The sequence below is a fragment of the Saccopteryx leptura genome, chromosome 12, assembly GCF_036850995.1.
Source record: "Saccopteryx leptura isolate mSacLep1 chromosome 12, mSacLep1_pri_phased_curated, whole genome shotgun sequence".
In the NCBI taxonomy this organism is placed as follows: domain Eukaryota; kingdom Metazoa; phylum Chordata; class Mammalia; order Chiroptera; family Emballonuridae; genus Saccopteryx; species Saccopteryx leptura.
The window spans coordinates 21,002,286-21,019,239 of NC_089514.1; the positions used below are offsets into that span (position 1 = coordinate 21,002,286).

The window sequence follows — 16,954 nt, forward strand, 5'->3', positions numbered from 1 at the left end:
TGCTTTGTCAACTGCAAGGGCTGAAAAGAAAGGACACCCCAAGTAGTAAAGAACACACCAATGCCTACATCTTGATTTCTAATACCATTTTCCAATAAAAGAACAAATTTCCCCGGAGAAGTGTCTGCTTCTAGGACTAGGGTATGATGTAGTACCAGAAAGTAAGGAAGTGCTTAAAAACAAAAACAAGTCAAAAACCACCTGACATTGATGAATATTTAAGAAATGTAGGACAATTGAAAGAGCTTCCCATGACCAAAGCTGGGACAATTTGAATAACAAAATAGAATAGTATCAGATTTAAGGCAAAGTAGAAAATAAAATATCTATGAGTCTATACTCATATAAACAAATGATTGACTCAATAAAATAGAGAAAAATTTCTTTTATTTTTTTTTTTTGTATTTTTCTGAAGCTGGAAACGGGGAGGCAGTCAGACAGACTCCTGCATGCGCCCGACCGGGATCCACCTGGCACGCCCACCAGGGGCGACGCTCTGCCCACCAGGGGGCGATGCTCTGCCCATCCGGAGCATCGCTCTGCCGCGACCAGAGCCACTCTAGCGCCTGGGGCAGAGGCCAAGGAGCCATCCCCAACGCCCGGGCCATCCTTTGCTCCAATGGAGCCTTGGCTGTGGGAGGGGAAGAGAGAGACAGAGAGGAAGGAGAGGGGGAGGGGTGGAGAAGCAGATGGGCGTTTCTCCTGTGTGCCCTGGCCGGGAATCGAACCCGGGACTTCCGCACGCCAGGCCGACGCTCTACCACTGAGCCAACCGGCCAGGGCCGAGAAAAATTTCTTATGCAAAATAATTCATGTAGATTACCCCCTCCCCTCAAGGAGGAGGAACATAATTCCCTGATCATTAAATGTGGGCTGTACACAGTGACTTCCTTCCAAGAGCTGAGTATGGAAGGGGGGAAAGAGCGTACGTTTGCAGTGGACAAACCTAGCAAACAGTACCACAGCCAGATGGTCATAGTCCACACCAAGAGTGATGAGTCAAGCTGCTAGTACGGATCTTTGATAGGGGACCTGGGGCAAGTTACTAAACCTCTCTGCTGTGATGCTCTTTTTCAATTGCTAGATATCTTTCAAATGACTCCCACAACACCTGGTCCATGGTCAGAACTGAAAAATAATATTCATAATTGAGAATTAAATATTTGAAAAGTGCTCTAGGTCTAATTTTTGTGATGTAAAAATATTTACTTGCCCTGGCCAGATAGCTCAGTTGGTTAGAGCATTGTGCTGAAGCGCAGAGGTTGCCAGTTTGGTCCCCAGTCAGGGCACAGGCAGGAACAGATTGATGTTCCTGTCTCTCTCTCTCTCTCAAATCAATAAATAAAAATTTTAAAAAATTCACTTTATAGGCCCTGGCTGGTTGGCTCAGTGGTAGAGCGTCGGCCTGGCATGCAGAAGTCCCGGGTTCGATTCCCGGCCAGGGCACACAGGAGAAGCGCCCATCTGCTTCTCCACCCCTCCCCCTCTCCTTCCTCTCTGTCTCTCTCTTCCCCTCCCGCAGCGAGGCTCCAATGGAGCAAAGATGGCCCGGGCGCTGGGGATGGCTCCTTGGCCTCTGTCCCAGGCGCTAGAGTGGCTCTGGTCACAAAAGAGCGACGCCCCGGAGGGGCAGAGCATTGCCCCCTGGTGGGCAGAGTGTCGCCCCCTGGTGGGCAGAGCGTCGCCCCCTGGTGGGCGTGCCGGGTGGATCCTGGTCGGGCGCATGCGGGAGTCTGTCTGACTGTCTCTCCCTGTTTCCAGCTTCAGAAAAATACAATAAATAAATAAATAAATAAATAAATAAATAAATACAAATAAATAAATTCACTTTATAAACTATTGACTGAGCTTGCCAGTGATTTAGCAATACTTCTGAAGTGTACTACAGACCTGTGTGTGTGTGTGTGTGTGTGTATTCTGCTCACAAAAATTAGGGGATATTTTATAGCTTCATATTCATTTTGAAATATCCCCTAATTTTTGTGAGCAGTATATATATGATCCTTTCACCTTACATGTTGGTATTGTTGGAGAGTTGTTATTGAAGAGACTTATGAACACTATTGTTGTGGCTGCATCTGCTGTTAGCAAAGCTTGTTGTTGTTTGTGTTTCTTAGGCTTAAATTGCCTCAGTATTTTCCTCAAAAACGTACTATGCAAGAAAAAAGTGCATTCCAGGGTGTTTGAAATAAGATATCAGATCACACATAAATGCCCTGATATTTCTGCTCCCTGTTGCCTTACTAAAGCTATATAACAAAGAACCAGGATATCCTGTTGTCTCTTCTTAGAAAGTGTCTCCTCTGTTGGCAAAGCATTACTTCAATACTGATTCACTGGCTTGGATGCTGGACCTTGTTAATGAACGTAGAGTACTCTGTAATGTTCAGTAGAGGTAGTAAACAACACTAATGATATTGCATTATGAAGAAACTGGAGTTAATAACATGGCTTAAGAAATCAAAAGATTAACTGTGATAACTCCTTGATAGATGCAATTTGCATGGGAGGCTGCATTTCCAGTTTATTTTTTGTGTGTGTGTGTGGCAGAGACAGAGAGAGTGAGAGAGAGGGACAAATAGGGACAAACAGACAGGAAGGGAGAGAGATGAGAAACATCAATTCGTTGTGGCTCCTTAGTTGTTCATTGATTGATTTTTTCATATGTGCCTTGACCGTGAGGCTACAGCAGACCGAGTAACCCCTTGCTGGAGCCAGCGACCTTGGACTCAAGCTGGTGAGCTTTGCTCAAACCAGATGAGCCCGCGCTCAAGCTGGCAACCTCAGGGTCTCGAACCTGGGTCCTCCTCATCCCAGTCCGATGCTCTATCCACTGCGCCACCACCTGGTCAGGCTCCAATTTCTTAAAAGGAATTACAGCAAGTTTGTGACTGAATACATAGCAGAATGTTTTTTGTTTGAAAACTATAAAATAAGCAAACTGGATGTTGTGAATTGTTGCTTGGAGGTTTAGAAGTCGTTGGCGGCAGCTTGTTTGAAAGCATCAGACACTAGATGTTTGCCTTTGACCTCTTTTTGTCATCCTTTCCCATGTTAATCAGACAGCTTGGACACCGCAATGCTAGACGTTGCGTCCTTATCATGTGTTTCTTAAGATGAATTGTTTTGTTTGGTTTTAAATTTCTGTCTGGTAGCCAAAGAGCCCAGCTTCTCAGATCAGCCTGTCCCAGGTTTCCTCCCTAACAACTGATACGATGTTTTTAAGACCACATGGAATAAAACTGCAATCTGTACCAAATTAGATGCTTTGTTTAAAGCTACTGCTTCTGTAAGCATTCCTTCCCAACTACATAACCCTTACATTTCCATAACTCTCCGAAATGATAAACCTGTTCACTCTATTTGCTTCCCTTGCTAGCAAATTAACCTTGATGAATGCTTAAAATATAAGGTTAACTTTAACATATTTTATTATCTCCCCTCCTATTACTACTGTAGAAAATATCAACGGTGTATAAGGTGAATGAAGGAAAAGGTGTAGCAAACGATTGTCATAAACTTCTCTCCAGCACTCTTACTGATAATAAAAGTAATTACCCCATAATTGCAAGATAAGAACATGCAATGGCCAACTTTTAAAAAAAATTAATCTTTCTTTTTTTTTTTTTTTTGTGTATTTTTCTGAAGCTGGAAACAGGGAGAGACAGTCAGACAGACTCCTGCATGCGCCCGACCAGGATCCACCCGGCATGCCCACCAGGGGGCAAAGCTCTGCCCACCAGGGGGCGATGCTCTGCCCCTCTGGGGCGTTGCTCTGTTGCAACCAGAGCCACTCTAGCGCCTGGGGCAGAGGCCAAGGAGCCATCCCCAGCGCCCAGGCCATCTTTGCTCCAATGGAGCCTCGCTGCGGGAGGGGAAGAGAGAGACAGAGAGGAAGGAGAGGGGGAGGAATGGAGAAGCAGATGGGCGCTTCTCCTGTGTGCCCTGGCCGGGAATCGAACCTGGGACTTCTGCATGCCAGGCCGACGCTCTACCACTAAGCCAACTGGCCAGGGCTAAAAATTAATCTTTCAACATCAAGGATTTCTTTTATGAGTTTTAATTAGGCTTTCCCTTTTGGGGCCTGTGAGGAAGTGATTCACCCATTCATTTAAGAAATATTAGTCTACTATGTGCCATGCATGATTCTTGCATTTTAGAATAGGTGTTGAGGAAATATCATTGAACAAAACAGAAAAATACTGACCTCATGGAACTTACATTCTAGTAGAAGGCAGACGAACAATAAGAAAAATAGGGTTTATGTTAGAAGGTGTGGAGGGAACATTTGAAATGACATGATCAGAGTAGGTTTCCTTGAAAAGGGTGACATTTGAGCAAAGATGGGGCAGGAATGAGGGAGGTAGCCATGCAGTTATCTAGTGGAAAGATCTTTCCAGATAAAGTGAGTAGTTAGTGCAAAGGCCTCAGGGCAAGAGGATGCCCTGTTGTTACAGGAGCACAGTGCTGGAACAAAGTGATTAGTAGAAATGAGGTCAGGGAGGTGACTGCGGGGACTTGGTTGGCTAGCTAGCATGTTTTTTAGGTCACAGAAAGGACTCCAGCTGAGAAAGCTGGGAGCTGATGATTTTGGCTTGCTTGGAGATCAACACAGACTTCTAAATGTGAAAAGCATATACATGATGTATTACAGGTTGGTATAAACCTCAAGTTCTGTCTAGACATAACCTTTAAGTAAGTGGAAATGCCTTCCTTGTGGAACTGGAAAAATATATGAAGAAAATTAAATCCTGAGGCCAGAAACCTAAATTACAGTTTTAATTCACTAGCTAGGATCTTAAGTATTAATGAACCTCCTTCTCTATTTTCTTATTTACAGGTTGGAACAGTATCTTTTTCCAGGTTTCTTGTTGTCTCTAGTATCTCTTGGTTTCCCTTAATATCTTAGTCCAGATAGTATTTTCCAATCCCATGTCCTATTCATGGCTTAATCTGTCAATACCAGTAACACATTTTTTTAAGTTTTGCAGAGGTCAGCATTTTGCTGGCCCAGAAATATGAAAATTATGTATCAGATGTAGGTTAAAACAACAAAATCTACTTGACCTCAATTAGTTGAATGAAAGAAAGTCAGGATTTTTTGTTAATTTCTGCTTGAGTATCTTAAACAATCATTTTTTTTCCTTAGTGAGGACACAAATAGCATAGAGGTAACATAAGGTTAGTAGTACCTTTACTTAATGTTTTGAGATGAGAGTAATGTATTAAGTAAATTCCATCTTCCCTATAGTACTATTTATTATTCAGGAAGGGGAATGGATGGGGGAGGGGGGCTGGTAAAGGGGGAGGAGACGCCTGGCCTTAGTTTCCCAAAACGCCTTTGTACCCCGTGTAAAAAAGAGATGGAAGGGGGTTCTGTATGTCAAATCTGAAAATTTGCTTCTCAAGTTTCTTGAAAAATGGTTTCTATAATAGGGTAACACACGTTGACAGCAGGTTCAAGTAAACTGCTTTCATTACAATGGAGGTAGCAGTGACTGCCTCCAACTCCACACACTGTCCCCAGTGGCAGGTTCAGAACGAGATTTCGGGAGCGACGAGGCACACACACCGCGTTCCAGGCTGCGGCCCCGCCGAAGCTGGACTGTTTCCAATGACACCTGCTGAAATCGGCTCCACCTGACGCGCCAGAACGTCGGGTCAAGAAGCCAGTAAAGCCGTAGAGATGGCGGTTGAAACACAAAAGTGGCTTTAATAATTTTTTTTTTTTTCCGAGGTCTCTAAGCCTTCATTGTGCTGGTCCCGGCCAATCACCTCACCGGCGACAGTCCCTAACTGCCAGGATCGGGGTGAAGCTGATACGCCCGTATCACTTCCACAACCTGTCGCGCACCCAGCGGAGCGCTCGCCGAGGACTGGTAAGGACAAAGGAAAGTTTCTGTCAAAGTTTAGGAGACAGCGACGGAGCGGCCAGCCGTTTCGGATCGGATTTACGTCCCCGAACCGCAGAGAGAGCCACACGTCCCGCGTGCTCTGCGGCCGCCGCGGGGGCCAGGGCGATGCGCGGGGCCAGCTCTTCTGCAGGACATCGGCCGCCGTGTCCCCGAGACGCGCGAGCTCCGCAGCGCCCTCCGTCCAAGGCTCGGCTCTGGCCGCTCTCGCTCCACCCGAGGGCCGGTCGACCCCGGCGAGCGGCGGAGGACGAACGCTGCCCGCAGGCGTGCGCGCCGGCTCCCCGGCTAGCCTGGCGCTGGGGCCTCTCTCCACTCCCCGCGGTTCCCCGTCGGCCCGGGCGCCGAGCTCCAGGGACCGCGCCGCCGGCGCCGGCCGGGCCGCCGGCCGCACCTCCCCGCTCCCCCGCGCGCCGGCGCTATGGAGACAGTCACGAGACGCCGGCGGCGCCCGCGCCCGCCAATGGGAGCGCACGTCGCGGGGAGACGCGGACGTCGCTCTTCCAAGATGGCGGCGCGTCCGTCGCGAGCAGCAGGGCCGGGGGGAAGCCAGCGAAGCCGAGTCCAGCCGCCGCCCGGGAAAGGACTGGAGGAGCTGTTGCCGCCGTTGGCGGCGGCTCGGGCAGTTTCCGCTGCTGCTACGGCTGTTGCCATGCGGCGAGGCTAGAGAGGAGCTCGCTTCCCCGGGGTGTAATAATGCTCACAGAGGTAAGCGGCGGCGGCGGCGGCCGGTGTTTACCTGTGACACGGGGCAGGGGCCGGTGCCGGCGGGCACAGGACAGCCCTGCTCGCGCCGGCCGGCCGGCCCGGCCCTCGGCAGCGGCCCGCGGGGCCCGGGGCGCGGCGGGGATCCTACAAGTGCTCCCTGCACGGAGCTGTGCTGACTCAACAGAGCCCCGCGCCCGCTGCTCCCGGTGCCGCTCTGTCGCGCTCGCCACTTGCCCGTCGCCCCTGGCAGTGGTGTCCCTCCTGCCGTCGCTGCCCCCTGACCTGCCGCTCCCTCCGTGGCCTCCCCTGCGTGATGCCTGCGGCGGCGTGGGTCTCCACCTCGTCGCTGCCGCCCGTCTCCCCACGGGTTGCCCGAGGTCTCCCTCCAGCCTCCGGCCTCCACGGCCCTCCGCCTCCACGCGCGGGCAGCATCCCGGGCTTGTCAGTCGGCCAGACCGGCTTGTGTCCCACCCCCTCCTTGGACAGCTTGGTGAACTGGACCTTCTCTTTGCTGCGGGAACGCTTGGGGAACCCCCACGCCCACAGCCAGTCACCTTGCGCTTGAGTCGTGGGAATAGGAAAGTTCTGTTGAGCATCCACCCTCTTGGTTGCTTAAGGCTCCTTTGGTACCCTCTCCCGGGAGCAGTTTTTTCCCTTGGACCTGAATGGAAATAGGGCAAGGAGCACTGGCCAATCAGTTTCCCTTTTCTAGTGCCTACTGTCCACTGCCAACAGCAGGCTTTTTAAAGAAGTCGAGTTTGCCTAGACCAGCAGTGCTGGAAGAACTAAGTTGATGTAAGCGAGGTACTTGACACAAGGGAACACCTTTGCTGGCGTGGGCGGCACTGAAGGTAAATTCCGAAGCCGGTGGATTTAAGGAAGTATCTTAAACGCTACTCCCTTGAAGTCCTGTGAGGATTCCGGTGTCAGCTGTCAGGAACTATTAGTTTGGGCATCTTTGGGACTGAACTAAGGATAGGAAACAATTTTAACGGGCAATGGGAAGTAGTGTCACTTGGACCAAAAAAGGAAATAAAAACATTTGTAGAGAGGAGTGTGAAAAATGTGTTGATATAACTGGGAGGAACTTCCTACTTTAGTGTTTGTACTAAATAATCTATGCACAGAGCCTGTCATATGACGTGTTCATTAAATACTTACTGATTGATTTTAATTCCTGAATTACTTATTTCCAGTCGTCTGTAGTTGATTTTGTAGTTCGAAATTCCACAGATTTTTCAGTCCTGGAGTTTATTTCATTCCCAAAGATTATGGTATAGCAAAAGCTTTTGTTGTCGTTAGCAGTGTTAGGTTAAAAAAGAAAAAAAAACTTAGCAGTAGCAGTTCTATTTTTACCTTCAGTGTGATATTTTGATGGGAATAATTAGCCTTATAATAAGTTTTCAGTGGCGTCTCTAATGTCTAGTGTTTTATGAGATGATCTTTTGATCTTAAATTTGGCCTAGTGTAGCACGTTTTAAAAGTTGTGATGCTTTCACATGAACTCATTGAGTCTGCTGGTAAAATGATAGTGTCCTGACTTGAAAAGATTGAACTTTCTAAGCTAAAAAGAAGAAATTACTCAATTGAGCAAATATGTACAATGAACTTTGAAACTTGTGAAATATGATAGATTAGTGTTCATTGAAAATATGGCTTTAGGAGGTCATCTTGTTTTTTGTTTTTTTGGTTTTTTTTTTTAAATGTCCAATTAAATATTTTTCCTTCTACTCTCTTTGCCCTGTTGGGACTTCTTACTCTTAATGTTACTCCTAGAAATTTGTAAAAAAAATGAGTCATAGTATACTTGAAAATTATTTAATACCCACTCATCTTCCACCCCACCATTGTATTTGTATTTTAAAATAATTTTGTGCTTCATTGATATGTTTTAAGTCAATGATAGCAGTAAGATGTGCTTTAGTGTTTTGTGTGTACCATACACAGGTTGTCAGTGACAGAGCCAGGGTTCCAGCGTTGGCAGACCTGCCCCCCAGTGTGCTAACCCCTAGACTGGATTGGGTCTCTAAAGTAAGGTCCAGGTTAAATGGTACTTGAATCTTATCTGCGGGTTTCATTAGTCATGTTATGGATTAGAAAACTGAAGCCCAGAGACTTGTCCAAGATTAAGCAATCCTTAGTGGTAAAGGTGGGACTCGCTCTCCACCTCTTGCTCTCACTAGAGAACTCTGACCATTTTGCTCTCAGTCAGGGGTCCCCAAACTTTTTACACAGGGGGCCAGTTCACTGTCCCTCAGACCATTGGAGGGCTGTACTATAAAAAAATCTATGAACAAATTCCTATGCACACTGCACATATCTTATTTTAAAGTACAAAAACAAAAAGGGAACAAATACAATATTTAAAATAAAGAACAAGTAAATTTAAATCAACAAACTGGCCAGTATTTCAATGGGAACTATGCTCCTCTCACTGACCATCAATGAAAGAGATGCCCCTTCCGGAAGTGTGGGGGGGTCCGGATAAATGGCCTCAGGGGGCGGCATGCGGCCCGTGGGCCGTAGTTTGGGGACCCCTGCTCTCAGTAGTTTTTAGCTCTTTTGATGGATTTTAAAATAGGCTAATTTCTGGTCTGAATATTGTCAGGAGATTAACTTAAAGTTATCATTATTAGAGAAAGACTTTTTGCTTTAACTTTAGTTCTTCCGTTTGTTTAAACAAGGTTCAGAAATAGTCCTATTTTGAAATATTTTAGATTTAAAAATTTACTTATTATTTACTGCTTCTTTTAGTGCTAACTTTAGATAAGCAAGTTTTAGGAGACATGATTTAATTTATGTTAGATATTAAAATGTATAAGGAAGAACTAACTGTGTGATGAAAGAATCTTATGTTCAGCAAGCCAGATATACGGTACTCAGAAAGTGGTGAATTGTACTTTCTGCTTGGTTCCTTTGCGTTTTGACATTGAGGTAGGGGATAAGTCTGTTAGCCAGACAAAAGGCCGAGACTGAGAGTTAAAAGTGGCTTGCTGGTTAAAATAATAATAATAATAATAATAATAATAAGTAAAGTAGCTTGCTTGTAACAAGTAGTGGAGCCAAGTCACACCTAAGTCTTCTTATTCCAGATATATGCTGTTTCTGTGGCTCAGTATGGAATTTGTCATTAATTTTTTTGTAGCCGATAATCAACAATATGCTATTTTTTTTGAATGGAGGGAGGATTCCAAGTATGTAGACAGATGACATAATAATAATAAACATAAAATGAAACTTTTTAGTATTATTTTGTCAAAATAGATCTTTGAAACATTTATCAGAAATGAGAAACCATGAAAGTGATTAACTAAGGGCTATATTAAGTTAATCTAAAAGAAAAAATTACTCAATTGAGCAAATATGTACAATGAACTTTGAAACTTGTGAAATATGATAGATTAGTGTTCATTGAAAATACGGCTCTAGGAGGTCGTCTTGTTTTTTGTTTTTTTTTTTGTTTTGTTTTTAAATGTCCAATTAAATATTTTTCCTTCTACTCTCTTTGCCCTGTTGGGACTTCTTACTCTTAATGTTACTCCTAGAAATTTGTAAAAAAATGAGTCATAGTATACTTGAAAATTATTTAATACCCACTCATCTTCCACCCCACCATGTTCATTTTTTTTTTTAGATTTTTAAAAATTCATTTTAGAGTGGAGAAAGAGAGAGAGAAAGAGAGAGAGAGAGAAGGGGGTGAGGAGTAGGAAGCATCAACTCCCATATGTGCCTTGACCAGGAATATTTGGGGTTTCAGACCAGCGACCTCAGCATTCCAGGTCAACACGTTATCCACTGCGTCACCACAGGTCAGGCCTCATGCCCATTTTTTAAAATAATTCTTTTATTTTCTTCCCATCTATTTTAAAAATAAGCAAGTTTCTGTATATCAGAATTAGTTAGGTATGGGATGTTTACGTGATAATTTGTTTCAATTCGACTTTTCACAACATTGTTTATTTCACAACATTGAATATTGTGAAACATTTATTTGTGAGTTTTCATTAAACACACTTTTAAATGATTTCTTGATGTTTTAAAGGCTATTAGAGTTATAATTCTGAGCATTTATTATTACAGAGAACTAAAGGTATAGAAGAGGTAGGAAATGCTAAATTTGTACCAGTGCTATGGCATATCTGGAGGTTGTGTCTGCATGAAAACCAGTTATCAGCCTATTGACATTTGTTTTGTGCTTTTAAAAATGGTGAGTAAAAATCATAGTTATTTGAACTTTATAGTTGTTTGGGTTATGTGCAAATGTGGGACATTAGTAATATTAAATAAAAGTGGTTTATATTTATGTTAAGTTAGTTACTTCCATCCAGATTTATTAGTTTTTATATATTAGCACTAATTCTTTATTGTGTGGTTAACAGATATGATACAGTAAACTGAAGCACTTTTAGAAATCCCAGGTTAATAGTTATTAAGGGAGTAAAATTTTGTGGTTGAAATAAATTTGGAAGGTATTTGCCTAAAGAAAGTTAAATAAGTTTCTTTGGAGGATTGCTCATAGCTCTTGATAGGTGATTGAATCTCATAGAAGGTGATAGAATTTGTATTATATTGCAGAATTGTTTAGCATAATGGTTTAGTTTCTCTGGAGAACTCAGACTAATAGAGACTCACAGAATTTCTTGTATATCATTTTAGAAAATCCTGAGATGTGATGTGTTGTGCGTCAAGGGAGGGGCTGTGGACTTACAGGGATCTTTTTACACACACACACACACACACACACACACACACACACACACGTTCATCAGTGATTAAAAACATTATGAATTGATTTTGCTGATTAATATATTTGCTAATAGAAATAATTTTGTGATGGCTTAATTCTTAAACTACACGAGCTATTTCTTTTTTTTTTTTTTTTTCATTTTTCTGAAGCTGGAAACAGGGAGAGACAGTCAGACAGACTCCCGCATGCGCCCGACCGGGATCCACCCGGCACGCCCACCATGGGGCGACGCTCTGCCCACCAGGGGGCGATGCTCCGCCCATCCTGGGCGTCGCCATGTTGCGACCAGAGCCACTCTAGCGCCTGAGGCAGCGGCCACAGAGCCATCCCCAGCGCCCGGGCCATGTTTGCTCCAATGGAGCCTTGGCTGCGGGAGGGGAAGAGAGAGACAGAGATGAAAGCGCGGCGGAGGGGTGGAGAAGCAAATGGGCGCTTCTCCTGTGTGCCCTGGCCGGGAATCGAACCCGGGTCCTCCGCACGCTAGGCCGACGCTCTACCGCTGAGCCAACCGGCCAGGGCCACGAGCTATTTCTTTAATTAATGACATTGTAAAGGCAAGTAACCAGGTAAAGAACCTTAGGTCCATTGACATTCAAAGAATGTTAAGAGCTCAAAATGTTGAGAGGAGAGGGAACTTTGAATTAAAGCAAGTGGACAGCTCTTAACACCATTTAAAAAGAAGTGGTTGAAATTGAGTGAAAAATTAGGCTGTTGTCATGGTCATGCATACTTAAGTCTATCAACAAGTGATACCTACCAAACAAGTGATACCAACCACAGTGGTTAGGCAACACATGTGACCTACATGTTCAGCCTTAGAAGGATGAGTCTGAACCTCGCCTCTTATTTCTGATATGACATTGGGTGAGTTGGTTGAATGTTCTGAGCCTTAGTTTCCTCGCTGTAGAATTAGGATGATGACAGCACTTTCCTGAACTGCTCTCTTACTGTAAAGATCAAATAAAACGAAGGAGGGTATGTTACTCTGTAAACTGTCAGTCATTATGCCCATATTAGTGGTTAGTACATAAGGGTTTTCTCTATCTGCCTTGTACTAATGTGGAATCAAGCCCTAGGTTCTATGTATCTAGCTTTGTGGTCCACTAGCTTCTCAGGGGGTGGGTCCCAGGAAAAAGAAGGCACCCCCTGGCCGTTGCTGCAGGTACAGGGAGGCAGGGAGTAGACTGACCCAAGTGAAAGGAGAAGAACAGACTGAGGACGTGCCCTGCACACTAGTAATGAGGGTCGTGGATTGTACAGTTAGTAAACTGATGACAAAGGATTTCTAAAAGGGACGGTCCAGAAATATTTTGTAAAGGGTTACTTATTTGAAGGTTAGCAGTTACTTGAGTGTATATATTCAGAAATATTTGTGGAAAATCTTTGGTTTTTAATCAATCCTGGTAAATTCTAAAAAGCCTAGTATCGTTGTTAAAAGGAAAAGCTGTTGTTTAGGCTTTGGTTATGACTTGGACATTAATTTTTGTCGGTTAATTTGCTCACCCAACAAACACAAAACACCTACTGTGTGGTAGGCACATGCTAAGTTCTGATGCTGAAGCGATGAATCATACCTAAAACCGGCCCTCAGAACATTAAGTAGCAGAATTAAGTTGTGCCAGTTTGGCCACTATTCAGCTGAAGCCTTGAGATCTTTTGTCAGGATAAAACAAATAACATAATTAAAGGGTGAAAAATGAAGAGGAAGAAAAGGTTGGCGAATAATTAAAAGTAATTACTTGTATTAGCTTTATAACTCCAGGTTAAGCTACCAGTGTGGATGAGATGGCAGCTTTAAAATAAGCTGCTTCTAGCAATCAGTGAACAGCTAAAGTGATGCAGTTATGAGTTGATGCTTCTCATCTCTTTCTCTTGTCTCTCTTCCTTCCTCTCTCTATCTCACCAGATAATAATAATAATAATAATAATAAGCTTCTTACAGCTGGAGACAACATAGTACAAGTGTCTATATTTGCTCCAAGATAATTGACAGTATGAAGCAAAAGAAAAGAGAACAGAGAAGAAAAATCTGTGACTTTGTCATTATTTTCTTCATTGAAAAGACATTTGAAATCCCCTTAAAGGTCTACCAAAATGTATCAAAGACCCAGCTGAGTTCCATTACTTTGGTGAGAGTAATACTTGGTCCCCACCCAACCTTTAATTTATGTACTTGCTTTACATTTCTTCCCTACTTGGATGTACACTTCTGAAGATGAGGCTCACAGTTGTACATATTCCTAGTGCCTGGAACAGAGCTCGATGCTTAATTGTCCACGCTAAATATCTGTTGAATGAATGTTGAATATTCCTTGCAGTAAAATTAAGGAAAAAGTGAAAATTATTGAGATAAACATTGTGGTAAATTTAAATGATCACATTAAATACCCTTCAAGGATTGTTTACTATCTGTGTTCACTAGACATTTTTAATAGTGTACTGTGGTTTAATATTGTGTTTGGGATCACAAAACACAAAAGAAGAATTTGCCAAAAGAAAAAAGAGTTGGGTCCTGGCCGGTTGGCTCAGTGGTAGAGTGTCGGCCTGGTGTGCAGGAGTCCTGGGTTCGATTCCCGGCCAGGGCACACAGGAGGAGCACCCATCTGCTTCTCCACCCCTCCCCCTCTCCTTCCTCTCTGTCTCTCCCCCTCCCGCAACCAAGGCTCCATTGGAGCAGAGTTGGCCCGGGCGCTGAGGATGGCTCTGTGGCCTCTGCCCCAGGTGCTAGAATGGCTCTGGATACAACAGAGCAATGGCCCAGATGGGCGGAGCATTGCCCCCTGGTGAGCATGCCAGGTGGATCCCAGTAGGGCACATGCGGGAGTCTGTTTGACTGCCTCTCCATTTCCAACTTTAGAAAAATGCAAAAGAAAAGAAAAAAGAGTTGAACATCAAACTTTTAGGTAGAATGCAAGTTCGAGCCTGACCTGTGGTGGTGCAGTGGATAAAGTGTTGACCTGGAATGCTGAGGTCAAAACCCTGGGCTTGCCTGGTCAAAGCACCTATGAGAGTTGATGCTTCCTGCTCGTTCCTTCTCTCTCTCTCGTCTCTAAAATGAATAAAGTCTTTAAAAATATAAAAAAAAGTCTATTAAAAAAAAGAATGCAAGTTCCTCTTAATTTTTCTACAGGAAAAAATCTGATTAGATTGATGATATTTTCACATAACTAATTATAAATGCAGGAACAACTTCGATTTTATCTTGTACCCCATACAGCTTAAATTTTATTATGATTTCATGTGCACCACTTAGAAATGTATTCCTGAGCTAGATAAACTGAAAGAAAGCTTTGTTTTTATAATAGTACAATAATCCTAATTTTTGTGGCACTTTGTTGAATGTTTCACGATTTGTGTGACTTTTAATGCTGTCAGGAAGTTTGCATGTATGAGTAAAAATTTGGTCATGGATTTCAACAAGTTGGAAAATTTGGGGGCACATTTTCAAGGCGTGCAGATGCTACCCCAGTCTCTTGACTAAAGTGGCTCTCAGTGTCGGGTTGTTAGGTTACCTCACCCATCTACAATCCCATTGCATGTTTAGAAATAACGTGTGTCAGGAAAGATCAGAAGTAATTCCACTCTGTTCAACTGTGGTGTAATGTCTTTAAGTTAGTTCGAGGGCCTCATATAATATATATCAAGTAGAGTAATTAATTCACAGTGTGGAATAATTGTACTGTTTTATCCAATTTCCTGAGGGACCTTTTTTTCTGATGCCTCTGACATAAATCCCTAAGGTGAATCCCGCTTTGCTTTTGACTGTAGCCCTGCATTGTTGGAGAGTCCTTGAATGTTACTCTATTTAAACCTGAGTTCTTTTTGCTACTGGAACCCTGGGGCTATTTTTAGCCTGGCAGTTGTTTTGGCACTTGAGAGAGTATGTGATTCTTTGTATTGTGACTTTTAGTTTCAGGCTAGAGTTGTGTGTCAACCTGCATGTGTGGAGAATGGATTTTGGATTCATCATCATTTGAGGCTTAGAAATTATAAAACTGATTGAAGTTGTACAGTTTTAATGGAAGAGTTAAATATGAAATAAGATTTCATTCATTTTAGTTATTACATTAATTTTGGGAAAAAATGGTCTGATTTTAAGATATTATATGTTCTCCAGTGTTTCTCCAAATCATAATATTGCAATTTAGATTTGTTCTTGGCCCTGACCAGTTGGCTTAGTGGTAGAGTGTCAGCCCAGTAGAGTGTTGGCCTGGTGTGTGGATGTTCCAGATTTGATTCCCAGTCAGGGCACACAGGAGAAGCAACCATCTGCTTCTCCACCCCTCCCCCTTTTCTCTCTCTCTTATTCTCCCACACCCATGGCTCAATTGGCTCGAGTGAGTTGGCCTCAGGTACTGGGGATGGCTATGTGGCCTCTGCTTCAGGCCCTAAAAGTGGCTCGGTTGCTGAGTGATGGAGCAACAGCCCCAGATGGGCAGCATGGCCCAATAGAGGGCTTGCTGGGTGGATCCCAGTCCGGGCACATACAGGGGTCTGTCTCTCTGCCTCCCTTTCTCATTTAATTAAAAAAAGAAATACAAAAGAATTTGTTTTTGATTTCTCTTCCTGAGTTTGAGGTGGAATTTTGTTTTCACAATTTTTTTTCAGGGTGTTTAATCATATTGCAACTGACAATTCAATCAGCTATTTTTACATCTGATGTTAATTACTAACATCTGATGCTTTTTCTTGAATAATAATACCTAAGTGCTCAACACTTAAACTGTTTCAGTAGTCTACTGTTGGTAAAAGTTAGCAAAATAAGAGGAAATGGGCTAAAAGGAGGTTGGAACTTGAAAGCTGGAACACAACAAACAAAACTGAAATAGTGTCTTCTACAAGTAGAGGATGTGCTGATAAAAGAGCAATTTTAGGAAAATCCGTTAGTCTTAAGAGTATTTTATAGTTTAGGAACCCCCCCCCCCCCACACACACACACACAAGTTAATGTCTGATAGCTGAGAATATTCAGTTAAGTATTAGACATTAATACAAACTAGGACTATTGAGTTAGTGAGATTGTCTTCATATTGGGACTTAGAGTGTTACTCATTTATATCTATAGCTTTCTCCACATATACACACTTCTAATCACAAATTGAATATCTGTACCTTCTGAAGAAGAGTATATGCTTTTGGTTAAGAAGGATGGCTTGTGTCTGATGATTTGGATTTGAGTCGAAGTTTTGTCGTGTCAGAGCATTTTGACCTGAACCTTTTCAGCCTCCGTTTTCTCAACTGTGTCAGTTGTACATTAATGGTACCCGAGGGTTCTAGAAGTACGCATTGTAGACGTATTCACGTTTTAAGTACTAGGCACTGTTTCCCACAGTAACTCTCAATACTCGATTTTATTCTTATTTCCTCAGATGTAAATCACAGGTGTTTATTTTTGTAACTTCCGAGTTTAGTGTTTGAAACTGTTTTCTGTGTTTTGTTTTGGTTTCATTGAGGAAGTTTTAAAATGTCAAACAATGTAATGCCCTTTGACTCAGATCTAATTCTTCTCTTTCTGTTTTCAATAACTTTCTAATTTATGTATTGCATCAATATCTAGATTTAGACTGAATTCAGGAGGAAGTTAAGA

The 16,954-nt window shown here is 43.2% G+C and overlaps 1 protein-coding gene across 5 annotated transcripts in view; it reads left to right on the forward strand.

Moving 5' to 3' along the window:
- Positions 1–5,880: 5,880 nt before the first annotated feature.
- SNX13 (sorting nexin 13) overlaps positions 5,881–16,954 on the forward strand; it is a 116,282-nt gene continuing 105,208 nt past the window's right edge. The window contains exons 1-2 of one of the 5 annotated variants that reach the window (XM_066354131.1): positions 6,490–6,620; positions 10,701–10,827. In XM_066354131.1, the coding sequence (XP_066210228.1) occupies positions 10,729–10,827 (99 nt within the window). In that variant the 5' untranslated portion in view covers positions 6,490–6,620; positions 10,701–10,728. Of the gene's footprint in view, positions 6,621–7,387; positions 7,472–10,700; positions 10,828–16,954 lie in introns of those variants that run through there. The other 4 variants (XM_066354132.1, XM_066354128.1, XM_066354129.1 and 1 more) reach the window with 4 other exon arrangements.